Raw genomic sequence first — 27,661 nt, forward strand, 5'->3', positions numbered from 1 at the left:
CGCCCATAGATTGAAAGTGCAATACACACTGCCTAGCCTCAGCCTGCATTGCAGATTAAAATAAGGAGTTTTTTTTTTAAATTCCTTTTTACGGCTAACGCTTACCCAGTGCATTTGCCTGCGTGGCCTGTGGGACTTCACGCCCATCCAAACTGCATAGTTCACAGCCTAGCCTGCGTGCAGCCTTCCTTATAATTTATCTCTGGCTTCATTTAGCGTTATATTACCACTGGCAGCCACCAACTGCGCGGCAATAATTCACAAACATTTTTACACCGCTCTGTCTCTGCTCGATTCTTAATCCAGCAAGCTGAGGGGTAGGGGTAGGGGCAGAGGACGTGGACGCGGTCGAGGACGCGGAGTCCCAAGTGAGGGTGTGGGCATAGGACGAGTTCCTGGTCCAGGTGAATCGCTGCCGGCTGCTGCGGGAGTAGGAGAGAGGACAGTTTCTGGGGTCCCCAGCTTCATATCGCAATTTTTGGGTCCACGTCGTAGACCTTTATTAAATAATGAGCAGTGTGAGCAGGTCCTGTCGTGGATGGCTGAAAGTGCATCCAGCAATCTATCAACCACCCAGTCTTCTACGCCGTCCACTGCTGCAACTCTGAATCCTCTGGCTGCTGCTCCTCCTTCCTCCCAGCCTCCTCACTCCATGAAAATGACACATTCTGAGGAGCAGGCAGACTCCCAGGAACTGTTCTCGGGCCCCTGTCCAGATTGGGCAGCAATGGTTTCTCTCCCGCCAGAGGAGTTTATCGTGACCGATGCCCAACCTTTGGAAAGTTCCCGAGGTCCGGGGGATGAGGCTGGGGACTTCCGGAAACTGTCTCAAGAGCTTTCAGTGGGTAAGGAGGACGATGACGATGAGACACAGTTGTCTATCAGTGAGGTAGTAGTGAGGGCAGTAAGTCCGAGGGAGGAGCGCACAGAGGATTCGGAGGAAGGGCCGCTGGACGATGAGTTGACTGACCCCACCTGGTGTGATAAGCCAACTGAGGACAGGTCTTCAGAAGGGGAGGCAATTGCAGCCGCAGGACAGGTTGGAAGAGGCAGTGGGGTGGCCAGGGGTAGAGGCAGGGCCAGACCGAATAATCCACCAGCTGTTTCCCAAAGCACTCCCTCGTGCCAAGCCACCGTGCAGAGGCCAAGGTGCTCTAAGGTGTGGCAGTTTTTCACTGAGACGGCGGACGACCGACGAACAGTGGTGTGCAACCTTTGTCACGCCAAGATCAGCCGGGGAGCCACAACCACCAGCCTCACCACCACCAGCATGCGCAGGCATATGATGGCCAAGCACCCCATAAGGTGGGACAAAGGCCATTCACCGCCTCCAGCTTGCGCCACTGCCTCTCCCCCTGGGCCCCAACCTGCCACTGAGATCCAACCGCCCTCTCAGGACACAGGCATGACCGTCTCTTGGCCTGGACCCACACCCTCACCTCCGTTGTCCTCGGCCCCATCCAGCAATGTCTCTCAACGCAGCGTCCAGCTGTCCCTAAGAGAATCGTTGGAGCGAAAGCACAAATACGCTGCCATGCACCCGCACATTCAAGCTTTAAATGTCCACATAGCCAAATTGATCAGCCTGGAGATGCTCCCCTACAGGCTGTTGGAAACTGAGGCGCTCAAAAACATGATGGCGGCGGCACCCCCGTGCTACTCTGTCCCCAGTCGCCACTATTTTACACGGTGTGCCGTCCCAGCCCTGCACGACCACGTCTCACGTAACATCGTACGCGCCCTCACCAACTCGTTTACTGCCAAGGTCCACTTAACAACTGACACATGGACAAGCACAGGCGGGCAGGGCCACTATATCTCCCTGATGGCACATTGGGTGAATTTAGTGGAGGCTGGGGCCGAGTCAGAGCCTGGGACAGCTCATGTACTACCCACCCCCAGAATTGCGGGCCCCAGATCGGTGCTGGTATCTGCGGCGGTGTATGCCACCTCCACTAAACCTTCCTCCTCCTCCTCCTCCTCCTCCAACGCAACCTCTACCTCGCAATCAAGACTTGTTACCAGCAACACGTCGCCAGCAGTCGGTGTCGTGCGGCGCGGCAGCACAGCGGTGGGCAAGCGTCAGCAGGCCGTGCTGAAACTACTCAGCTTAGGAGTGAAGAGGCACATGGCCTACGAACTGTTGCACGGTCTCACAGAGCAGACCGACCGCTGGCTTTCGCCACTGAGCCTCCAACCGGGCATGGTCTTGTGTGACAGCGGCCATAACCTGGTGGCGGCTCTGCAGCTCGGCAGCCTCACGCACATGCCATGCCTGGCCCACGTCTTTAATTTGGTGGTTCAGCGGTTTCTTAAAGGCTACCCACACTTGTCAGACCTCCTCGGCAAGGTGCGCCGGGTCAGCGCATATTTCCGCAAGTCCAACACGGACGCTGCCACCCTGCGCACCCTGCAACATCGGTTTAATCTGCCAGTGCACTGACTGCTTTACGACGTGCCCACACGGTGAAACTCTACGCTTCACATGTTGTCCCGGCTGTATGAGCAGCGTAGAGCTATAGTGGAATACCAACTCCAACATGGGCGGCGAAGTGGGAGTCAGCCTCCTCAATTCTTTACAGAGGAGTAGGCCTGGATGGCAGATATCTGCCAGGTCCTTGGAAACTTTGAGGAGTCCACCCAAATGGTGAGCGGCAATGCTGCAATCATTAGCGTCACCATTCCCCTGCTATGCCTGTTGAGAAGTTCCCTGCAAAGCATAAAGGCTGATGCTTTGCGGGCGGAAACGGAGCAGGGGAAGACAGTATGTCGCTGGATAGTCAGAGCACCCTCATGTCTATATCTCAGCGTGTGGAGGAGGAGGAGGAGGGGGAGGAGCCTGAGGAGGAAGAGACAGCTGGGTCGACTGCAAAGGGTACCCATGCTGCTTGCCTCTCATCCATTCAGCGTGTATGGCCTGAGAAGGAGGAGGAGGAAGATACTCAAAGTGATCTTCCTAGTGAGGACAGCCATATTTTGCGTACAGGTACCCTGGCACACATGGCTGACTTTATGTTAGCATACCTTTCCCGTGACCCTCGCGTTTGACGCATTCTGGCCACTACAGATTACTGGGTGTACACACTGCTTGACCCACGGTATAAGGATAACCTTTCCACTCTCATTCCCGAAGAGGAAAGGGGTTTGAGAGTGATGCAATACCACAGGGCCCTGGTGGACAAACTGATGGTAAACTTCCCATCTGACAACGCTAGTGGCAGAAGGCGCAGTTCCGGGGGCCAAGTAGAAGGGGAGATCAGGCAGCATGTTCAGCGCAGGCAGGGGAACACTCTCCAAGGCCTTTGCCAGCTTTATGGCTCCCCAGCAAGACTGTCTCACACCTCCCCAGTCCAGGCTGAGTCAGAGGGAGCACTGTAAGAAGATGGTGAGGGAGTACGCAGCCGATTGTACCACCATCCTCCGTGACGCCTCTGCTCCATACAACTACTGGGTGTCAAAGCTGGACACGTGGCCCGAACACGCGCTGTATGCCCTGGAGGTTTTGGCTTGCCCTGCGGCTAGCATCTTGTCAGAGAGGGTGTTTAGTGCAGCTTGTGGAATCATCACGGACAAGCGTACCCGCCTGTCAACTGACAGCGCCGACAGGCTTACACTCATAAAGATGAACGAAGCCTGGATTTCCCCAGACTTCTGTTCTCCACCAGCGGACAGCAGCGCTTCCTAAAGACCTTTCTCAATCTGTGTATGATATTCGTCCTCCTCCTCCGGCTCCTCCTCCTGAAATCTCTCGTAATCACCGCGAATGGGCAATTTTTCTGTGGGCCAAAAGGCTCATATAACTTTTCTAAATAATATTTATCTGTTTCAATTCTCATTAAAGCATTGAAACTTCCCCCTGAACCAATTGCTTTTTAGACTGGGCTGCCTCCAGGCCTAGTTAAAAATTAAGCCACAGTACGCTAAGCGATTAATGGGTTTCACCTGCCCTCTGGGTTGGGCATGGACAATTTTTCTGGGGTACATTTCTACTGTCGGTACACCAATTTTTCGGGCCCTTGCCTACAATGTAATCAAAGTAATTTTTATGGGCTTCGTCTGCACTCATGGTACACCACTGTGTCTGGGGTTGGCCTACACTTTTGCTACAGAAATGTAACTCTGTTCTGCCTACCTATACTTCTGCCACAGTAATGCTACAGGAGTCTGACTATACTTCAGCCACAGAAATGTTACTTCAGTCTGCCGATACTTCTGCTCCTGAAATGTTACCTTGGTTGGTGTATACTGTTACTACTGTAACTTTACTAATACTGGGCTCTGCCCATAATGCTTCAACAGAAATGTTACTGGGGGAGGTCTATACTGCTATAACAGAAATGTAACTAATAGTGGGCTCTGCCCATACTGCTTCTACGTTAATGTTACAGGGGTCTGACTATACTGCTACTACTGGAATGTTACAAATACTTTGGTCTCCCTACACTGCTGCCAGGGAAATGTTTATCTGCTGCTTTGCCCGTACTGCTTCTACGTTACTGTTACTGGGGTCTGACTATACTGCTACTACTGAAATGTTACAAATACTTTGCTCTCCCTACACTGCTGCCAGGGAAATGTTTATCTGCTGCTTTGCCCATACTGCTTCAACGTTATTGTTACTGGGGTCTGTCTGCACTGCTGGAACTGAAATGTGACTGGGGCATGTCGTAACTGATACTACTGAAATGTTACTGGGGTCTGTCAATACTGCTGGAACTGAAATGTTACTTGGGGCCGGCTAGACTTATACTACTGAACTGTTACTGGGGTCTGTCTATACAGATACTACTGAAATGTTACTGGGGTCTGTGTATACTGCTGCAAATGAAATGTTAGTGGGGTCTGTAGTCACTGCTGCCAATGAAATATTACAGGGGTTTGTGCATACTCTTACCGCTGAAATGTTACTAATTCTCGGCTCTGCCTATACTACTGCTACTGCAATGTTACAGGGTAGTGGAAACAGAGGCTTCCCAAAGACATGATGGTGGTGAGGCCGCGCTACTAGGTTCCCCAGGCGCGACAACTTTTCAGCGACGCGGTCACTGGGAAGGTGCATATAACCACGGACACGGGGACAGGACACGTACTGCCTCAAAAACATGCCCGTCCTCCTCCTCCTCCAACATGTAACTGCATGTGTACACTTCTAAAGAACCCCAGTCTGACTGAGGCATGCAGTGTGGGCCGAAGCCCACCTGTATTTAATCTAACGTTAGCTCTGCTGTCCAGGGCACTGCAATGGGATCTATTTATGTACCGCTGGTGGGTGGCAGGGAGCCACCCATGTTGTCGGTCTACACGGACTTTACATTATTGAGTTGTACCTGCCTGTGTGTATTTATTAAAAACCCCGGTCATACTGGGGCATGCAGTGTGGCCCGAAGCCCACCTGCATTTAATCTGACGTTACCTCAGCTGTGCTGGGCAATGCAATGGGATTTAGTTATATACCGCCGGTGGCTTCCTGGGACCCACCTATGCTGTCGGTCCACACGGAGTTGTAACTGCATGTGTCCACTTCTAAAGAACCCCAGTCTGACTGGGGCTTGCAGTGTGGGGGGAATCCCACCAGCATTTAATCTGTCGTTAGCTCTGCTGTCCAGAGCACTGCAATGGGATCTATTTATGTACCGCCGGTGGGTTCCAGGGAGCCACCCATGCTGTCGGTCCACACGGATTTCACATAGGGGATTTTTACCTGCCTGTGTCTATGTATTAAAAACCCCGGTCAGGTTGGGGCATTCAGTGTGGGCCGAAGCCCACCTGCATTTAATCTGACGTTACCTCAGCTGTGCTGGGCACTTCAATGGGATTTAGTTATGTACCGCCGGTGGCTTCCTGGGACCCACCCATGCTGTCGGACCACACGGAGTTGTAACTGCATGTGTCTACTTATAAAGAACCCCAGTCTGACTGGGGCATGCAGTGTGGGCCGAAGCCCACCTGCATTTAATCTGTCGTTACCTCAGCTGTGCTGGGCAATGCAATGGGATTTAGTTAAGAATCGCCGGTGGCTTCCTGGCACCCACCCATGCTGTTGGTCCACACGGAGTTGTAACTGCATGTGTCTACTTATAAAGAACCCCAGTCTGACTGAGGCATACAGTGTGGGCCAAAGCCCACCTGTATTTAATCTGACGTTAGCTCTGCTGTCCAGGGCACTGCAATGGGATCTATTTATGTACCGCCGGTGGGTGGCAGGGAGCCACCCATGCTGTCGGTCTACACGGACTTCACATTATTGAGTTGTACCTGCCTGTGTGTATTTATTAAAAACCCCGGTCATACTGGGGCATGCAGTGTGGCCCGAAGCCCACCTGCATTTAATCTGACGTTACCTCAGCTGTGCTAGGCAATGCAATGGGATTTAGTTATATACCGCCGGTGGCTTCCTGGGACCCACCTATGCTGTCGGTCCACACGGAGTTGTAACTGCATGTGTCTACTTATAAAGAACCCCAGTCTGACTGGGGCTTGCAGTGTGGGGGGAATCCCACCTGCATTTAATCTGTCGTTAGCTCTGCTGTCCAGAGCACTGCAATGGGATATATTTATGTACCGCCGGTGGGTTCCAGGGAGCCACCCATGCTGTCGGTCCACACGGATTTCACATAGGGGATTTGTACCTGCCTGTGTCTATGTATTAAAAACCCCGGTCAGGTTGGGGCATTCAGTGTGGGCCGAAGCCCATCTGCATTTAATCTGACGTTACCTCAGCTGTGCTGGGCACTGCAATGGGATTTTTTTATGTACCACCGGTGGGTTCCAGGGAGCCACCCATGCTGTCGGTCCACAGGAAGTTCACATAGGGGTTTTGTACCTGCCTGTGTCTATGTATTAAAAACCCCGGTCAGACTGGGGCATGCAGTGTTTGCCGAAGCCCACCTGCATTTAATTTGACGTTACCTCAGCTGTGCTGGGCAATGCAATGGGATTTATTTATGTACCGCCGGTGGCTTTCTGGAACCCACCCATGCTGTGGGATCACACGGAGTTGTAACTGCATGTGTCTACTTATAAAGAACCCCGTCTGACTGGGGCATGCAGTGTGGGCCGAAGCCCACCTGCATTTAATCTGACGTTATGTACCGCCGGTGGGTTCCAGGGAGCCACCCATGCTGTTGGTCCACACAGAATTCACATTATTGAGTTGTACCTGCCTCTGTCTATGTATTAAAAACCCCGGTCAGACTGGGGCATTCAGCGTGGGCCGAAGCCCACCTGCATTTAATGTGACGTTATCTCAGCTGTGCTGGGCACTCAATGGGATTTATTTATGTACCGCCGGTGGGTTCCAGGGAGCCATCCATGCTGTCGGTCCACCAGGCCTTCACATAGGGGATTTGTACCTGCCTGTGTCTATGTATTAAAAACCCCGGTCAGGCTTGGGCATGGAGTGTGGGCCGAAGCCCACCTGTATTTAATCTGACGTTACCTCAGCTGTGCTGGGCAATGCAATGGGATTTATTTATGTACCGCCGGTGGCTTTCTGGGACCCACCCATGCTCTGCTGTGCAGGGGGGTTGGGCAGCATGTAACCCAGGAGAAGAGGCAGGGGTGTGTCCTGCAGGCCATGCTTGTGCTTAGTTGGAGGTAGTGTGGTGCTTAGCTAAGGCGTGGCTTACTAATGAGGGTTTGTCCGAAGTAAAAAGTGTTAGGGGGGCGGCCCACTCTTGCCGCTATTGTGGCTTAATAGTGGGACCTGGGAACCTGAAATGTGGCCCAGCATGTTGCCCCTCGCCTGCCCTATCCGTTTCTGTGTCGTTTCCATCACTTTCTTGGGTTTTGCAGATTTTCACCAATGAAAACCTTAGAGAGCATCGGCGATATACAAAAATGCTCGAGTCGCCCATTGACTTCAATGGGGTTCATTACTCAAAACGAACCCTCGAGCATCGCGGAAAGTTCGACTCGAGCAACGAGCACCCTAGCATTTTGGTGCTCGCTCATCTCTAGTCACCAACTTATAGACCTTAAAACTAATCTTATGAGCTGAAAGTTGGTGACCCGCTGAATTCGGGGATGCAAGTGTAAGGGCTTTTACACAATAGCGTTTTCTTTTTAACGCTGCGATATAACTGCATGTTTTTAATGGAACTTTCTAATGTTAAAATCGCATCGCACAAAAATCGCAAATGTACAAACTTGCAATTTTTGTGCGATGCGATTCTAATATTAGAAAGTCACATTGAAAAAAATGCTGCGATAAAAAAAAACTAGTGCGTAAAAGCCCTTATACTTACCTCCCCCTTGATCACCTGGTGTGAGCACTGAAAGCTGCCACTCAAAGTGTGGCACTAAGTAGTCTGCCCATTCTAATTTTATAATGGGCTGCCAAGTAAGCAGCGTCATTCAATGCACTGCGGTGGCATCTTCCAGCACTGGCATCTGCCTCTTTTCAGCTCATTAGAAGACAGCATGTGAAAACTTCAAAAGCAGTTTTACAGGTACCAGGGTGTGGATTACAACACCAAAGACCGATAACTAAATCTCATTAGCAGCACTGTTAAAGGTTTATTATGGATTCTATTATAAAACCAACGGTCAATGAAACTAATTGCCTAGGCATCCTTTGTGAAGGAAAGATGCCTGATATAGCATGGGATGACTAAGGGAACACGCATGCGCCCCTACTAGCCCTACAGTCAGAGGTCTGGGAGCGAGTAAAAGCAGAGGAGTGATATGTAAGATTTGACAGTCAGTGGTGTTGAACCGCAACCCAAATTGCAGGTGAGCAGCGGTGGTTCACCATGACAGTTATCTTAACGTGTAAAGTCTCGGGTTAAACTTTACTACATCAGTATCCTTCCTGAGCTCTTAGCTTGAAGTCCCTTTATATTTTCTTTAGGAAAGCTGTCCTTGCAACTAACTATTATTTCATATAGAACCCAACTCTGGAGTTGACCTCTTACAGCAAAGAATCACTTGAATCTCAACCTGTTTTATTTTTTAACGTTTTGCTGAAAGGGCAAATAGAGGCAAAAGAGGTTGAAATGCTTCAAAACAGATGCCTATTTGTGTCTCCATCATTTTACACTCTTCTGTGATATTATTAAAACCTAATTTTGTCTAATATTGTGTATGTCTTCCTTATGCCACCAAAACAGCTCTGACCCATCAAGTACTCCCAGAAGACCTCTGAAAGTGTCTCTTGTCCTATATGGTGTTGGAGTAATCAATTTAGGTGTTACTGAAAGGGTATCTTACCCGTATCAATCAGGTATGCCAAAGTATATATAGATGATGGATCAAAGAATACAATGAAAAAAAGCCACTGGTGTGTTTCTCACAATTCATATATTTTATTGTTCCAATGCAAGAGGTTATATAGTGTGCGTTAATTCCACACAAAGTTAAGAAATCAAAGACTACAGCATGTGTGACACTTCTCTCTTATTAGTCATTACAAAGGTTAATTATGACAAAGCTGCATGCTCAACATCTTATAGCTTGTTCGTAAAACTTTGCTACAATGCGTCTTTTGCACAAATACTTCTTCCTATGCACATGACACTACTACTGAAAATATAATCAATACTTTTACATTGGCACCATGAATTAACAATAAATCATTTAGGCCTTTAAGTTGTGAGTTCAGACCTCCATGGATAGGCTTTGTTTTTCCAGTACATCTCATAGATGCTGAATTACACAGAGAAGTAGAGAATTTAGAGCCTAAGTCGTTAAATTGAACTTTGTCCTGTTCATCAAACCAGTACTGAACAATTTTGAGGTGTGGTAGGGCTTTTTACCCTGCTGAAAGAGTCCATTTCCATTGCCAGGGAATATTGTTGCCATAAGAGAGTTTACTTGGTGTGCAATAATGTTTAAGAAAGTGGTATGTGTTAAAGTAACATCCACATGAATGTCAGAACCCAGTGATTCCCAGCAGAACATTGCCCAGAACATTACATTGTCTTCATTTACTTGCCTTCTTCTCATTCAAGATTATAGTGAAATCCCTAACTTAGTTACACAACACACATGCACTTGGATGCCAAGTGATATAAAAGGAAGTGAAATTCCTAAAACCATGCAACCTCCTACCATTGTTCCATGGTCCACGTATGATGCGTGTGTGCCCAATGCAGGTGCTTTCAGCAGTTAAAATGAAGTCTGAATAGGCTGTCTGGCTGATTTACGAATGCGCATGCCCTACGCATAGCAAGCTCAGATGCATTGTGTGTTCTGACATATGTAACTACTAACCTTTCTAGAAATTTGTGCTAGGGCAGCTTTTTTGTTAGAATAGACCAGGTGAGCTATCCTTCACTCCACATGCATGTGCCTTGGCTTGGACACCCATGATCCTGTTGCTGGTTCACTAGCTGTCTCTCCTTGAATCAGTTTTGGTTGGTACTAATTATAACTTATCAGGAACACTCCACCAGCCTTTTTGGAGATACTCTGATGCAGACATCTAGCCATCACAAGTCGGCCCTTTTTAAAGTAGCTTAGATCCTTACACTTGCCTATTTTCCCTAGAAGACATGAACATGAAGAACGGACTTCACTTGCTGCCTAATATATCCCACTCATTTTATTATTGCCATTGTAATGAGATCAATGTTATTCACTTCAGCCATCAGTTGTTTTAAGGTTATGGCTAATCTGTGTTCGGGAAATATGGCTCTGTTATAGTAAAGTTTCCCATTGCCGAGGCAATGAGGTAATGGATTTTCAAAAATTTACTCATCTCTGATGAAAATAGCTAATTAGTGCTTAATCTAAATGTAAACTTTGATGCTTGCTGACAAAAATAAAAAAATATGTTACCCACAACTTATAGACACCTATGCTTACATTTACATGCAGGAAACAACTTGCAGATGGCATGCATGGGCAATAATTGAATTTCTGTTCTTTAGGAGATTTGGGATAGCTGCTTTATTGTCACATTGATCTCTTTTCTATAGATCTCTTTAATTTAAGAATGCTCTTTACACTTTATTTTACAAAAGATATTTGCTTGAAATTAATGTGTAGATCTCGTTGTCAGTCAAATAATTAGTTCCCTTTTTCTTTAGTAAGTAATTATTGGCTGCTTGACAGCTTTTTGGCTTTGCTGCAATAACGGTGTTGTAAGGGCCTTACCTGACCAAGGGTTGTGTGTGGAATTCCTGCTCAGTCCCGTTCACTTCGGCAGAGCTGAGGACAATACTGGATACATACCACCCATAGTAACATACATAGTAACATAGTATGTAAGGCCAAATGAAGATAATGTCCATCTAGTTCAGCCTGTTTATCCTCCTATGTTGTTGATCCAGAGGAAGGCAAAAAACCCCAAGAGGCAGGAGGCAATTAGCCCTTTTGGGGGAAAATTCCTTCCCGACTCCCTGATGGCAATCAGACTAATCCCTGGATCAACCTCTAATAGTTCCTACCTGCCTGTATACCCGGATTAACAATTAACTTAATATTTATATCCTGTAATATCATTCCGCTCTAGAAAGACATCAAGTCCCCTTTAAACTCCTCTATGAATTTTACCATCACCACTTCCTCCGGCAGAGAGTTCCACAGTCTAACTGCTCTTACAGTAAAGAACCCTTTTCTGTGTTGGCGATGAAACCTGCTTTCTTCCAGACGTAGTGGATGCCCTCTCGTTACACAGATCATGGGAGAGATCCTTGTACTGTCCCTTCATGTATTTATACATAGTTATTTCATCACCCCATAGCCATCTTTTTTCCAGGGTAAATAATCCCAATTTGGATAGCCTCTCTAGGTATCCCAGTCCTCTTATTCCATGTATTAGTTTACTTGTCCTTCTTTGAACCCCCTCAAGCACTGTAACATCTTTCCTGAGCAGCGGTGACCAGAACTAATGGACAAGTATAGTGCAATAGTAGAAGAAATAGCCATGTTTTTCTAATCTTTGACAATCCCTATAATACAGGGACTAATTTTAAGCTATACGGTCTATTAGGAATATGAAATAGTCTAAAACCAATGGTTTGTCTTCATTTTTTTTAGATAAATCTAATCTCAGATATGTACCTAATAGGAACATCTGTAAATATCGACAGTTCAGAAATCAATACGACATAAAGTAGTTTCAGGCTTAAAGACATGTCTCCAAATTTATTGAATGACATTTTTTTAGCATCTGTGTAGAGTATAAGTTAATTAATAGATTTATCATGGGAAACCAAGCAGTAGACAGAGCATGATGAATTTCCTAAAGCGTTAGATCCTTCTTCAGTCTTTCAGTTTTTTACTTCTTGACACCCACGTTGTCCTGTTTTTGATAAGATTGTGAGCACATATCTGCAAGAAAGTACAAGACTTTTTAGTATCTAGGTAGAGTTTGAGAAGCCCTAAATATGGATAATGGGGATAACTTTATTTCTTCAGGAAATATGACATATATGATAGAGTAATATATTTGTAATAGAAGATATACAACTGCATGTGAAATAAACCAATGACTGTAGTATCTCCACTGTTTACAATGCTGGGCAGCCTCATGTGAGTTTGCCTTTGTCTTCAGGTCTCACAGCTATCTTCATCATCATACTTAGTTTACAGAAACATACATAAAGTAGCAATAGATGCCTGTCTATAAAAACAAAATGTTAGAAAGAATCGCTTTTTGCACTTATATTTAGTAGTGAAGACACTAGAGAAATAGCCTACCCTCTCTCCATAGACATGCATGGAGGTGCCCCTTAGGTACCACATTGGAAAACAGTGTTGTTTACTAAGGGGAATTCCCACAATAAACTTTATATATATATATATATATATATATATATATATATATATATATATATATATATATCCTGCCAATCAGCTCATAAAAGCAAGGTCCCAACTCTGGAGCCCTCATTGTTGTCAAGTACAAGGCATGCACAATCCCCCTTCTTGGTCAGACAGTCTAGCGAGTATGAACTATTTCACCCACCACCACCACCTAACTTTGTTTTATACACTTTCTAAAAATTAGGATTACTGTTAGAGATGAGCGAGCACCAAAATGCTCGAGTGCTCATTACTCGAGTCAAACTTTCAGTGATGCTCGAGAGTTCGTTTCGAGTAATGAACCCCATTGAAGTCAATGGGCGACTGGAGCATTTTTGTATATGACTGGTGCTCCGCTAAGGTTTTCATTTGTGAAAATCTTAGCAAATCACCAAAGTCATGTAAAAAACACAGAAATGGATAGGGCAGGCGAGGAGCAACATGCAGGGCTGCATTTCGGGCTCCGAGGTCTCACTATTAAGCCACAATAGTGGCAAGAGTGAGACCCCCCTCCCCCCGCACTGTCAGCATAAATATCGTTCTCCTCTGCCACAGCTGTAACAGAGAAGAACGATGTTAGCCCATTGAATTCAATGGAGCCGGCAATACAGTCGGCTCCATTGAATTCAATGGGCTAACATCGTTCTCCTCTGCCACAGCTGTAACAGAGAAGACCGATGTTAGCCCATTGAATTCAATGGAGCCGGCAATACAGCCGGCTCCATTGAAAGCAATGGGCTGCCGGCGAGCGCGGGATGAATTTTCGGGAAGGGCTTAAAAATATAAGCCCTTCCCTGAAAATCATCCAAAACTGTGTAAAAATTTTAAAAAAATTATATACTCACCTTGTCCCGGCAGACGGAGTTCAGCCACGGCCGGCAGTTCTGAACTGCTGTGAGTAGTATTCAGCAGCCGGGGATTTTAAATCAGGAGAACTGCCGGCCGCGGCTGAACTTCGTCTGCCAGGACAAGGTGAGTATATATATTTTTTTTAATTTTTACACAGTTTTGGATGATTTTTAGGGAAGGGCTTATATTTTTAAGCCCTTCCCGAAAATTCATCCCGCGCTCGCCGGCAGCCCATTGCTTTCAATGGAGCCGGCTGTATTGCCGGCTCCATTGAATTCAATGGTCAGTGCTCGTTTTAATCGAGACGAGTACCGCGTGGTGCTCGTCTCGAGTAACGAGCATCTCGAGCACCCTAATACTCGAACGAGCATCAAGCTCAGACGAGTATGCTCGCTCATCTCTAATTATTGTATTATTTTGCAGCATTGTAATAGTTTGCTTGGGCTTACCTGCTTGTGAAGGGGCCTTTTGTTCACACACAGGCTCAGGAACACAAGCTGAAATATAGTGCAGAGTATAAATGAAAATGTTTTACTTTGTAACAACTGCATTTATTAGTAGATGAACCCCTTAAGAATGTGACTTTTTAAAAATTAATGTTTAGCTTTTCCTCCCCACTTTCAAAAAGTCATAATTAGAGATGAGCGAACGTGTTCTTCCGAGCTTGATATTCGTGCGAATATTAGGGTGTTCGGGATGTTCGTTATTCGTAACGAACACCATGCGGTGTTCTGGTTATTTTCACTTCCTTCCCTGAGACGTTAGCGCGCTTTTCTGGCCAATTGAAAGACAGGGAAGGCATTACAACTTCCCCCTGTGACGTTCAAGCCCTATACCACCCCCCTGCTGTGAGTGGCTGGGAAGATCAGGTGTCACCCGAACATAAAAGTCGGCCCCTCCCGCGGTTCGCCTCAGATGCCGTGTGATTTAGATGAGGGACAGTGCTGTTTGTACCGGAGCTGCTGTAGGGAAAGAATTGGTAGTTAGTGTAGGCTTCAAGACCCCCCAAAGGTCCTTATTAGGGCCACTGATAGCTGTGTGTTGGCTGCTGTTAGCAGTGGCAATTTTTTTTTTCTCAAAATCGCCTCTGCAGACCGTTGCACCTGGTATTAGGGACAGAAGTGCTGCATAGGCAGGGAGAGTGTTAGGAGTGAGTGTAGCCTTCAAGAACCTCAACGGTCCTTTCTAGGGCCATATTTATCCGTGTGCAGTACTGTCCAGGCTGCTGTTAGCTGTGCTGCATTTTTTTTTGCTTCTCAAAATCGCTTCTGCAGAGCATTGCACCCTCCATTGATACTGCAGGGAAAGAATTGTATAGGCAGGGCCACAACACAGTTATTATTCATTGAATATATGCAGTGCTGCCTTTTGCTTGTAAAACAAGTGAAAATAATTCTATTTGTCCGGCCTCTGTCCGTCCTAAGGGCGGTGGACACGTGTCGGCTGCGTGTGACACCTTTAAAAATCATACGCACCCAGCTACGTTTTACTCCTGGCTTCGCCATTTGCTTTCCTTAATTGGGAAAAAAAATACCTGCTCTGCCACAGTTAATAACTCTGCTACCCTCACGTTCTGTGACACATTAGCAGGGACACAGCACAGTTATTAAACTTCTCATGTTCATAGAATATACGCAGTGCTGCCTTTTGGTGCCAAAAACCGGAAAATAATTCTATTTGTCCGGCCTCTGTCCGTCCTAAGGGCGGTGGACACGTGTCGGCTGCGTGTGACACCTTTAAAAATCATACGCACCCAGCTACGTTTTACTCCTGGCTTCGCCATTTGCTTTCCTTAATTGGGAAAAAAAATACCTGCTCTGCCACAGTTAATAACTCTGCTACCCTCACGTTCTGTGACACATTAGCAGGGACACAGCACAGTTATTAAACTTCTCATGTTCATAGAATATACGCAGTGCTGCCTTTTGGTGCCAAAAAACGGAAAATAATTCTATTTGTCCGGCCTCTGTCCGTCCTAAGGGCGGTGGACACGTGTCAGCTGCGTGTGACACCTTTAAAAATCATACGCACCCAGCTACGTTTTACTCCTGGCTTCGCCATTTGCTTTCCTTAATTGGGAAAAAAAATACCTGCTCTGCCACAGTTAATAACTCTGCTACCCTCACGTTCTGTGACACATTAGCAGGGACACAGCACAGTTATTAAACTTCTCATGTTCATAGAATATACGCAGTGCTGCCTTTTGGTGCCAAAAAACGGAAAATAATTCTATTTGTCCGGCCTCTGTCCGTCCTAAGGGCGGTGGACACGTGTCGGCTGCGTGTGACACCTTTAAAAATCATACGCACCCAGCTACGTTTTACTCCTGGCTTCGCCATTTGCTTTCCTTAATTGGGAAAAAAAATACCTGCTCTGCCACAGTTAATAACTCTGCTACCCTCACGTTCTGTGACACATTAGCAGGGACACAGCACAGTTATTAAACTTCTCATGTTCATAGAATATACGCAGTGCTGCCTTTTGGTGCCAAAAAACGGAAAATAATTCTATTTGTCCAGCCTCTGTCCGTCCTAAGGGCGGTGGACACGTGTCGGCTGCGTGTGACACCTTTAAAAATCATACGCACCCAGCTACGTTTTACTCCTGGCTTCGCCATTTGCTTTCCTTAATTGGGAAAAAAAATACCTGCTCTGCCACAGTTAATAACTCTGCTACCCTCACGTTCTGTGACACATTAGCAGGGACACAGCACAGTTATTAAACTTCTCATGTTCATAGAATATACGCAGTGCTGCCTTTTGGTGCCAAAAAACGGAAAATAATTCTATTTGTCCGGCCTCTGTTCGTCCTAAGGGCGGTGGACACGTGTCGGCTGCGTGTGACACCTTTAAAAATCATACGCACCCAGCTACGTTTTACTCCTGGCTTCGCCATTTGCTTTCCTTAATTGGGAAAAAAAATACCTGCTCTGCCACAGTTAATAACTCTGCTACCCTCACGTTCTGTGACACATTAGCAGGAAAACAGCACAGTTATTAAACTTAGATTATTCATTCACTAGAGGCAGTGGGGCCTTTCGTTTTCAAAAAAGGGAAAAAATTATATTTGGCCTGCAGTCTTGCGCCAATTTATTTCCTGCCTGTGAAATCAAATCACTGGTAATACAGCATGCTGAGGGGTAGGGGTAGGCCTAGAGGACGTGGACGCGGCCGAGGACGCGGAGGGCCAAGTCAGGGTGTGGGCACAGGCCAAGCTCCTGATCCAGGTGTGTCGCAGCCGACTGCTGCGCGATTAGGAGAGAGGCACGTTTCTGGCGTCCCCACATTCATCGCCCAATTAATGGGTCCACGCGGGAGACGGTTATTAGAAAATGAGCAGTGTGAGCAGGTCCTGTCCTGGATGGCAGAAAGTGCTTCGAGCAACCTATCGTCTACCCGCAGTTCTGCGCCGTCCACTGCTGCCAATCCGAATCCTCTGTCTGCTGCTCCTCCTTCCTCCCAGCCTCCTCACTCCACTACAATAACACCTGCTCAGGAGCGGGAGCACTCCCAGGAACTGTTCTCGGGCCCCTGCTTAGATTGGGCAGCAGCGGTTCCTCTCCCACCAGAGGAGTTTATCGTCACTGATGCCCAACCATTCGAAAGTTCCCGGGGTCCGGGGGAAGAGGCTGGGGACTTCCGCCAACTGTCTCAACAACTTTCTGTGGGTGAGGAGGACGATGACGATCAGACACAGTTGTCTTGCAGTGAGGTAGTAGTAAGGGCAGTAAGTCCAAGGGAGCAGCGCACAGAGGATTCGGAGGAAGAGCAGCAGGACGATGAGGTGACTGACCCCACCTGGTGTGCAACGCTTACTCAGGAGGACAGGTCTTCAGAGGGGGAGTCAAGGGCATCAGCAGGGCAGGTTGCAAGAGGCAGTGCGGTGGCCAGGGGTAGAGGCAGGGCCAGACCGAATAATCCACCAACTGTTTCCCAAAGGGCCCCCTCGCGCCATGCCACCCTGCAGAGGCCGAGGTGCTCTAAGGTCTGGCAGTTTTTCACAGAGACGCCTGACGACCGACGAACAGTGGTGTGCAACCTTTGTCGCGCAAAGCTCAGCCGGGGAGCCAACACCAACAGCCTCACCACCACCACCATGCGCAGACATATGATGGCCAAGCACCCCGCAAGGTGGGACGAAGGCCGTTCAGCGCCTCCGGTTTGCACCCCTGCCTCTCCGCCTGTGCCCCAACCTGCCACTGAGATGCAACCCCCCTCTCAGGACACAGGCACTACCGTCTCCTGGCCTGCACCCACACCCTCACCTCCGCTGTCTTCGGCCCCATCCAGCAGTGTAGCTCAGCGCACCGTCCAGCCGTCGCTTGCGCAACTGTTGGAGCGCAAGCGCAAGTACGCCGCCACGCACCCGCACGCTCAAACGTTAACCGTCCGCATAGCAAAATTCATCAGCCTTGAGATGCTGCCGTATAGGGTTGTGGAAACAGAGTCCTTCAAAAGTATCATGGAGGCGGCGGCCCCGCGCTACTCAGTTCCCAGTCGCCACTACTTTTCCCGATGTGCCGTCCCAGCCCTGCACGACCACGTCTCCCGCAACATTGTACGCGCCCTCACCAATGCGGTTACTGCCACGGTCCACTTAACTACGGACACGTGGACAAGCACAGGCGGGCAGGGCCACTACATCTCCCTGACGGCACATTGGGTGAATTTAGTGGAGGCTGGGACAGAGTCAGAGCCCGGGACCGCTCACGTCCTACCCACCCCCAGAATTGCGGGCCCCAGCTCTGTGGTGGTATCTGCGGAGGTGTATGCTTCCTCCACTAAAGCACCCTCCTCCTCCTCCTCCTCTGTCTCGCAATCAAGATGTGTTAGCAGCAGCATGTCGCCAGCAGTCGGTGTCGCGCGGTGTGGCAGCACAGCGGTGGGCAAGCGTCAGCAGGCCGTGCTGAAACTACTCAGCTTAGGCGATAAGAGGCACACGGCCCACGAACTGCTGCAGGGTCTGACACAGCAGACCGACCGCTGGCTTGCGCCGCTGAGCCTCCAACCGGGCATGGTCGTGTGTGACAACGGCCGTAACCTGGTGGCGGCTCTGCAGCTCGGCAGCCTCACGCACGTGCCATGCCTGGCCCACGTCTTTAATTTGGTGGTTCAGCGCTTTCTGAAAAGCTACCCACGCTTGTCAGACCTGCTCGTAAAGGCGCACCGGCTCTGCGCACATTTTCGCAAGTCCCACACGGACGCTGCCACCCTGCGCACCCTGCAACATCGCTTTAAGCTGCCAGTGCACCGACTGCTGTGCGACGTGCCCACACGGTGGAACTCTACGCTCCACATGTTGGCCAGGCTCTATGAACAACGTAGAGCTATAGTCGAATACCAACTCCAACATGGGCGGCGCCGTGGGAGTCAGCCTCCTCAATTCCTTTCAGAAGAGTGGGCCTGGTTGGCAGACATCTGCCATGTCCTTGGTAATTTTGAGGAGTCTACCCAGGTGGTGAGCGGCGATGCTACAATCATTAGCGTCACCATTCCTCTGCTATGCATCTTGAGAAATTCCCTGCAAACCATAAAGGCAGCTGCTTTGCGCTCGGAAACGGGGGCGGGGGAAGACAGTATGCCGCTGGATAGTCAGGGCACCCTCCTGTCTATTTCTCAGCGCGTACAGGAGGAGGAGGAGGAGCATGAGGCGGATGAGGAGGAGGGGAAAGAGACAGCTTGGGCCGCTGCTGACGGTACACCGGCTGATTGCCTGTCATCCTTTCAGCGTATATGGCCTGAGGAGGAGGAGGAGGAGGAGGATCCTGAAAGTGATCTTCCTAGTGAAGACAGCCATGTGTTGCGTACAGGTACCCTGGCACACATGGCTGACTTCATGTTAGGATGCCTTTCTCGTGACCCTCGCGTTGCACGCATTCTGGCCACGACGGATTACTGGGTGTACACACTGCTCGATCCACGGTATAAGGAGAACCTGCCCACTCTGATTCCCGAAGAGGAAAGGGGTTCGAGAGTGTTGCTATACCACAGGACCCTTGCGGACAAGCTGATGGTAAAATTCCCAGCCGACAGCGCTAGTGGCAGAAGGCGCAGTACCGAGGGCAAGGTAGCAGGGGATGTGCGTAGATCGAGCAGCATGTACATCCCAGGCAGTGCAACAGTCTTTAAGGGCCTGGCCAGCTTTATGGCTCCCCACCAAGACTGTGTCACCGCTCCCCAGTCACGGCTGAGTCGGCGGGAGCACTGTAAAAGGATGGTGAGGGAGTACGTAGCGGATCGCACGACCATCCTTGGTGACGCCTCTGCCCCCTACAACTACTGGGTGTCGAAGCTGGACACGTGGCCTGAACTAGCGCTGTATGCCCTGGAGGTGCTTGCTTGTCCTGCGGCTAGCGTCTTGTCGGAGAGGGTGTTTAGTGCGGCTGGGGGAATCATCACAGATAAGCGTAGCCGCTTGTCAACCGACAGTGCCGACAGGCTAACACTCATCAAGATGAACAAAGGCTGGATTTCCCCAGACTTCTGTTCTCCACCAGCGGACAGCAGCAATACGTAAGCAATACGTAGGCTGCACCCGCGGATGGAAGCTACGTTCTCTCTCACCATCCAAAACGGGGACATTTCTGCTTCATCAATCTGTGTCTAATATTCCTCCTCCTCCTCCTGCTCCTCCTCCTGAAACCTCACGTAATCACACTGAACGGGCAATTTTTCTTAGGGCCACAAGGCTCACTCAAATAATTTTTCTGAACAATTTTTATAAGTTTCAATGCGCTTAAAAGCGTTGGAACTTTAACTTGAACCAATTTTTCGTTACACTGGGCTGCCTCCAGGCCTAGTTACCACTTAAGCCACATTAACCAAAGCGATTCACCTGCCATCTTGGTTGGGCATGGCCAATTTTTACTGAGGTACATTAGTACTGTTGGTACACCAAATTTTTGGGGCCCTCACCTACAGTGTAATCATAGCAATTTGTATGTTCTTCGCCTGCACTCATGGTACAGAAAGGTGTGTGGGGTTGGCCTACACTTTAGCTACATAAATGTAACTTGGGCCTTGGCTATACTAAGGCTACTGAAATGGAACTAAGACTGCGCTCCCGCTATACTGCTGCTTCGGAATTGTTACTGGGGCCTGTCTTGAGTGCTACTATTGCTGACATGGAACGAAGACTGCGCTCCCGCTATACTGCTGCTTCGGAATTGTTACTGGGGCCTGTCTTGAGTGCTACTATTGCTGACATGAAACGAAGACTGCGCTCCCGCTATACTGCTGCTTCGGAATTGTTACTGGGGCCTGTCTTGAGTGCTACTATTGCTGACATGGAACGAAGACTGCGCTCCCGCTATACTGCTGCTTCGGAATTGTTACTGGGGCCTGTCTTGAGTGCTACTATTGCTGACATGGAACGAAGACTGCGCTCCCGCTATACTGCTGCTTCGGAATTGTTACTGGGGCCTGTCTTGAGTGCTACTATTGCTGACATGGAACGAAGACTGCGCTCCCGCTATACTGCTGCTAGTGATATGTTAGTGGGGCCTGTCCTAATGCTACGGCTGAAATGTTACGAATTCTGGCCTCTGCCTATACCGCTGCTAATGGTATGTCTCTGGGGTGTGGAAACAGAGGCTTCCCAAAGACATGATGGCGGCGAGGCCATTTCCCACCAACGCGGTTACTGTAAAGGTGCATATAACCACGGACACGTGGAGAGGACACGTAGTGCCTCAAAAACATCCCCCTCCTCCTCCAACAGGGAAAACATTCTTGGCAAATGTCTTTGCATTGGTTCGTCTGGTGGCAGTCCAAGAATTTCACCTTTACCGACACAACGAGAGCCCCCACACCATCCCCCCGCCACGGCCCACTTAATCCTGGCCGCATTCCGAAAACCAACAAAATACAACCGTGCTACTAGGTCCTCAGTCACCACCACATTACCACCAACGCGGTTACTGTTAAGGTACATATTACCAGTCTGACTGGGGCATGCAGACACCTTGACAGAATGAATAGTGTGTGGCACATAGGTTCCCCATTGCTATGCCCACGTGTGCAGCTCCTGATGGCGGTGGCACAGGATTCTATTTCTCATTGCTTCTGTACAGCATTGTGGGCTATCGCCCCGCCCCTTTTAAAGAGGGCCGCTGCCTAGCCATGCCAACCCTCTGCAGTGTGTGCCTGCGGTTCCTCCTCATGGCAGACGCACTTCTAAATAGACATGAGTGTGGCGTGGCATGAGGGCAGCTGAAGGCTGCGCAGGGACACTTTGGTGTGCGCTGTGGGGGGGAGGGGGGGCGGTTGGGCAGCATGTAACCCAGGAGAAGTGGCAGCGGAGTGTCATCCAGGCAGTGATTGTGCTTTGTTGTAGCTAGTGTGGTGCTTAGCAAAGGTATGCCATGCTAATGAGGGCTTTTCAGAAGTAAAAGTTGTTGGGAGGGGGGGGGGGCCCACTCTTGCCGGTATTGTGGCTTAATAGTGGGACCTGTGAACTTGAGATGCAGCCCAACATGTAGCCCCTCGCCTGCCCTATCCGTTTCTGTGTCATTCCCATCACTTTCTTGAATTGCCCAGATTTTCACACATGAAAACCTTAGCGAGCATCGGCGAAATACAAAAATGCTCTGGTCGCCCATTGACTTCAATGGGGTTCGTTGTTCGAAACGAACCCTCGAGCATCGCGGGAAGTTCGTTCCGAATAACGAACACCCGAACATTTTGGTGTTCGCTCATCTCTAGTCATAATCCTTTAATTTTTCTATTGATGTAGCTATTTGAGGACTTGTTTTTTGCAGGACGTGTTGTATTTTTCAGTGGTACTTTTTTATTTACCATATATATTACTGAAAAAGGTTTAAAAATGTCAAAGTGGTATTGTTATTATGATGTACATGCTGCGGATAAAGATAACATGATAATTTTATTCCATGTGTGAGGGCAATTACGATAATGCTTGGTCAGAGAGTTTAGTGAGTATGAACTATCCCCACCTTCCCACCTAACTTTGTTTTATAAACTATCTAAAAATAGGATAATTGCATTATTTTGCAGCATTGCAAGCATTTGCTTGGACTTACCTGGTTGTGCAGGGGCTTTTTGCTCACACACAGGCTCAGGGACACAAGCTGAAATATTAGTGCAGAGAATGATTAAAAATGTATTTAGGCTTTATTTTTTATGTACTATCTTTAAAAACACTACTTTTAAAAGGCCACAGGGTTATCACAATATGCAGAAATACATGGCAACCCTGATGGCCTTCAGAAGGCTCTGGGCTGCCATAATGAATAACTGGGCTGCCATGACAATCGCAGATCATCTGTCTGAATTGACTGCAGCATTTAAAGGGTTAACAGAAGATCAAGGTATCACTGAAAGGATAATGATAAAATATAACTTAGTAATTCTAATTAAAAATCAGGAACTGATCATAGCTAATAGGGATGACATAAATAGGAAGCAAACTATAAACCCCAAAACAAAAACAACACAAAAGAAAAGGGAGAAGGGGGGAAAACACCAAAAAAATGGCTGAATATCCCTATGCAGTTGGTAATCCCCAACCCATATACTAAAAAGGGTTCTAATGAATTTTCGATTGCAAAATGTGATAATTTGTGTAATACACGCCACGATTCTTGATTTATTAAATCATGTGTGTTACAGTCACAGGGCCCTTAGCATCGCAATAAGCATGGATGTAAGAGCACACTTTATTGGTAAACGCCACTGTGCAATAGGTGATAATAAGACATCAGATGCCCGTATCAATAGTTTGTGTTACATTTCGTATAGTTTAAATTCTGGTTGTATTGTTGTTATTAAACCAATATCAATAGACATAACAGGCATTCATTGTGGTACCCATCTAGTGACGTAATAATCGATAAACTCCTTTTATAACAATCATTAATTGACCCAACTTTTATAACAACTGTTATTTGACCCTAGGCACGTTTCAACCAAATTAATGGTCCTATATCAGAAAGTACCACTTTCTTTAATTGGTTAATTGATGCTGGGTAACTCATATCCTACTAGGGGTGGTAGTTAATTAACAGTAATATGGATGCGACATTTATAACAGTAAGTGAAAAATGCATTCACAGACCTCAACAGCCAAGATCAGCATGGAGCTATTTTGGGCTGTTGTCAGCTGTCAAAGACAACTGTTACCCACCAAGTATGGAGTGAGATCAGCTTCCAATCCCATTCTATTCTAACCTCGATGCTGGAGGACATTTACATTCAATGGGTTAAACTGGATTTCACACAACTTCCTGGTTGTTGCTGACTAGGACGTGTGATTGCTGCAGCCAATCACTGGCTGTAGAAGGTCACTAGTATGGACAGTGATTGGCTGTAGCAGTCATATGTCCTGGTCAGCAGCAACCAGGAAGGACAGAGAGATTGTGAAGCAATTTGAAGTCATGGAAAATTCCTTTAAGATAGATGCAAACACATAATAGATTTGTGCAAGTTGATTTCGATATTACCTTGTGGAGAGGGGCACTTTGGTGGTGCCTGACATTGAACTGGCTCTGGTGCACAAGCTGGAAAAAATAAATATAAATGTATTTTACATTCACTTTAATCACTTTTACCATGAGAAAATTAGTTGATTCAAATTATTTAAAAAATTCCTAATGTTAGATCACGTCCAATTGTGTTTTCATGAGCTCTGCCTCCTCAGTAATATATTCTAAAATCCTAGACGGACACATAGGCTTTCATAAAAGAACTTTGTATGCAGATGATGCGATTCGTTATCCTCTGTATATCTCATAGAACACTTCATTCAGGTTTTTATTCAAGATGGTCTGCTACAATATGTTTTGCAGACTATTTTATACACGTGAGCGCATCAACCGGTATTTATGCGTGTTAGTTTGTCGATATACAAGGATATAATACCAAAAAACATGATCCTTTGGAAAAATATTAGATTTTACCACTAAGAGATAAATAATCTCTTTTTCGGTTCTGTTCTCTCTATATAGTGCTCGTTCTCTCTATATGGTGCTCAACGCGTTTCCTCGCTTACGCGATTCTTCAGGAGCATTGTCACCGAGCGTTTAGAACCAGATGACACGGCCAGGATCAGCAACTCTATACTTAAATGTACCTTAATTCCATAGGTTTTTAATCACCGATGGAAATAATTGTACAGAGTGCGAAAAATTGACAATCTTAAAAATAGCTAGCATCTGCACACTCATTGATGACTGGTGAGTTAAAAACGCTCAGTAACCAAAGGGTCGTCTATAATGATCCCCTAAATTGGTTACAGCTATGCTGCACGTACAATGGTGTCTATTTCTAGACAAACCGATGTGCTGCCAGAAAATAAATCTGAGGCTCTTTTTGCAAACTGACAACAATCCGTCAGAATGCTAGGCGATTTTCTAGCCTAATTCACTAGATCTTGCCCCTAGATTTCTAAGGTTGCAAATCTACCGGATCTGTCAGGGTATCGGTATATAACCTAAGTCCCTTTCTATGTTCAGACGCTGGTACTAATCACCAGTAGTCCGGCTTTGCAGAGAGGTCAGCAACGCATTAAAATAACAAACAAATAGGATCTGGCAGCAGCTCCAACTTCCTGGTTGTTGCTAACTAGGACGTGTGATTGCTGCAGCCAATCACTGGCTGTAGAAGGTCACTAGTATGGAAAGTGATTGGCTGTAGCAGTCATATGTCCTGGTCAGCAGCAACCAGGAAGGACAGAGAGGTTGTGAAGCAATTTGAAGTCATGGAAAATTCCTTTAAGATAGATGCAAACACATAATAGATTTGTGCAAGTTGATTTCGATATTACCTTGTGGAGAGGGGCACTTTGGTGGTGCCTGACATTGAACTGGCTCTGGTGCACAAGCTGGAAAAAATAAATATAAATGTATTTTACATTCACTTTAATCACTTTTACCATGAGAAAATTAGTTGATTCAAATTATTTAAAAAATTCCTAATGTTAGATCACGTCCAATTGTGTTTTCATGAGCTCTGCCTCCTTATCCTTCTCCTAACTATTTACAGACATATAAATCAGCAGCAGGTAGAAAAGAAGGCAGAGTTGGTGCCAGACTTGTGTATACACTGGACATCAGCCAGGAGTCAACTATGCATGCTTGGCCTTGTGTACAAGTTTTTTTCAGTAGGGAGAGGGACAAAGGATCAGACATTTTGAAATTTAACATGGACAATTCTTTCCGATGGCATCTGATATTGGGGAGGAGTTAATGGACCACTATATTTATTGTGAAGACATGAAGGATCTGGCCATTTATCTAACTTGGATGCCGACCTCAAGTAGTCTAAACAGGATTACTTCACAGGATACCAGACAGTGCTGTATCTTCTGAACTAAAGCAACTAAAGCAACAAAAAAAATTGTTAAAGGGGTTTTCTCTGTTATATTTTTTTCCTTTTAAATATGATGGCTAATTGGAAAAACAATAAACTAGCCTTTATTCACACATCCCGTTTCCCCACTGTTACAGTGCTGCCTCTCCAGTCACCCCTCCGGTTAACCTCTGAGATTGCCTGCAGCAGCTTGTGAATTTCCATGAGCAGGATGACTGCAGCCTATAAACAGAGTGCCAGCAGGGAGATCAAAGAGGAAGCATTGGAGCAGTGTGGAGCTTGGCCCTTGTGAGTATTGACTAGTTTATTGTTTTTTTACATGGCCAGCAAGTAAAAAAAAATTGTTCCTATATGATTCTCAACCTTATTACCATGTACAGGATTGACCTAAAACTCTCATTTAAAAGATATTGATGGCCTATTCTTGCAAAGGCCATCAATAGTATATCTGCAGGTGTCTCAAGTCTAGGACCCCCACATATGCACTTGTGCAGTGAACTGATTACTTCAGGAAGCAGACAGTTCCATTCAAAATGTAATGGCCAAGCTTGGTATTGCAATCAGAGTCTCCATTGAAGTGAATGCCAACTTTATAACAAGCCTGGCCACTACAGTGGGAACGGAGCTGTCTGCTCCCTGCAGAAATCAACTAACTGCACAAACTCATTGGTAGGGGTCCTGGACTGGAGACACCTGCAGATCTACTACTGATGACCTATCCCAAGTATACGCCATCAATATTTGACAACTGTATAACCCCGTTAACTCAAAAAAGTTTTGTGTGGCAGCAGTTAAAATACACTGAGAGCCAATAGTCTAGCAGAAAAAATGTTAACCACTTTTCCTAATCCCATGGCAAGCATTTCTGATGAGGCTGAAGTCTTAACATATCAAATTTTGCAGTTGATTTTATAATATTGAGTTTCACATAGAAGAACTGTGGTCATATTGTCTATATAGTTTGTCCTGTTGCCATTCAGTTGCATGCATACATTAAAATATACAGATAAAGAATACTTACAATCCTGGGTTTGCTGTTGGGGTGGTGGGCTAGGCTCACGGCATTTCTTCTGCTGTCCTTTGACTCCAGACATTGTTCTTGATAGATTATAGCTGGTGAGTGTGAGATTACCAGATGCAATTACTGCAGTATACTTAGTCTCTGCTACTTTTACCTTTATATATACTTAAGATTGTGAAAGATCATTGCCAGTTTATTTCCTTTACGTAAAGACCCTGCCTGTTGTGAAACATAAGAGTTGCATATAATGTTCTTGTATTCTCCTGAAAGGCAGGGAGGTTCTCTATGAGTTATTGCCTACATAACCACAATGCTGAAAATGTAGGACATTTTCCTTAATGAATTATCATACAATATGATTAAGTGCATTTATAGAGATAATGTTTAGTTATGATCAGCATTTGATACCAGGATGTGCCAAGCAATACACATAGCTTTGACTGATTTCCATTTCTTCTATAATAATACAACGGAACAAAACAGTTTGAAACATAATGACAGACAGGTTATTGCTGTAAGGGCGCCCACCCACTGGCGATTTTTTTTTCTTTGCGTTTTGCGTTTTTTCTCAAGAGCAATTAGAATTGAATGTACTCCTGTCCACTGGCGGTTTTTTTTGCGTTGCGTTGCGTTTTTTAACATAGGAACTGTCAGTTGCATATGTGTCCTTATTTTTCTCCTAATGCACCCATGAAAGTCAATGGAAATTAATGGA

At 46.8% G+C, this 27,661-nt stretch overlaps 1 protein-coding gene and 1 long non-coding RNA gene across 3 annotated transcripts in view; one reads left to right on the top strand and one right to left on the bottom strand.

Moving 5' to 3' along the window:
* Positions 1–12,062: 12,062 nt before the first annotated feature.
* Positions 12,063–27,122, bottom strand: LOC136625882 (putative small proline-rich protein 5). 2 transcript variants are annotated; one of them, XM_066600447.1, is made up of 6 exons: positions 26,947–27,105; positions 25,381–25,437; positions 24,059–24,115; positions 22,640–22,687; positions 14,049–14,096; positions 12,063–12,276 (listed from the first exon to the last, which is right to left on the bottom strand). In XM_066600447.1, the coding sequence occupies exons 1-6, from the start codon at positions 27,017–27,019 to the stop codon at positions 12,224–12,226; spliced, it is 336 nt and encodes a 111-aa protein (XP_066456544.1). In that variant the 5' UTR covers positions 27,020–27,105; the 3' UTR covers positions 12,063–12,223. The 2 variants fall into 2 exon arrangements, with proteins under 2 accessions (XP_066456544.1, XP_066456545.1); XM_066600448.1 differs by lacking the exon at positions 25,381–25,437 and having other exon boundaries at positions 26,947–27,122.
* LOC136625885 (uncharacterized) overlaps positions 26,135–27,661 on the top strand; it is a 56,588-nt gene continuing 55,061 nt past the window's right edge. The window contains exon 1 of the long non-coding RNA XR_010792594.1: positions 26,135–26,213. This is a non-coding gene — a long non-coding RNA (uncharacterized lncRNA). The remainder of the gene's footprint in view (positions 26,214–27,661) is intronic.

Source organism: Eleutherodactylus coqui, chromosome 4 (genome assembly GCF_035609145.1).
Source record: "Eleutherodactylus coqui strain aEleCoq1 chromosome 4, aEleCoq1.hap1, whole genome shotgun sequence".
Taxonomy (NCBI): Eukaryota; Metazoa; Chordata; class Amphibia; order Anura; family Eleutherodactylidae; genus Eleutherodactylus; species Eleutherodactylus coqui.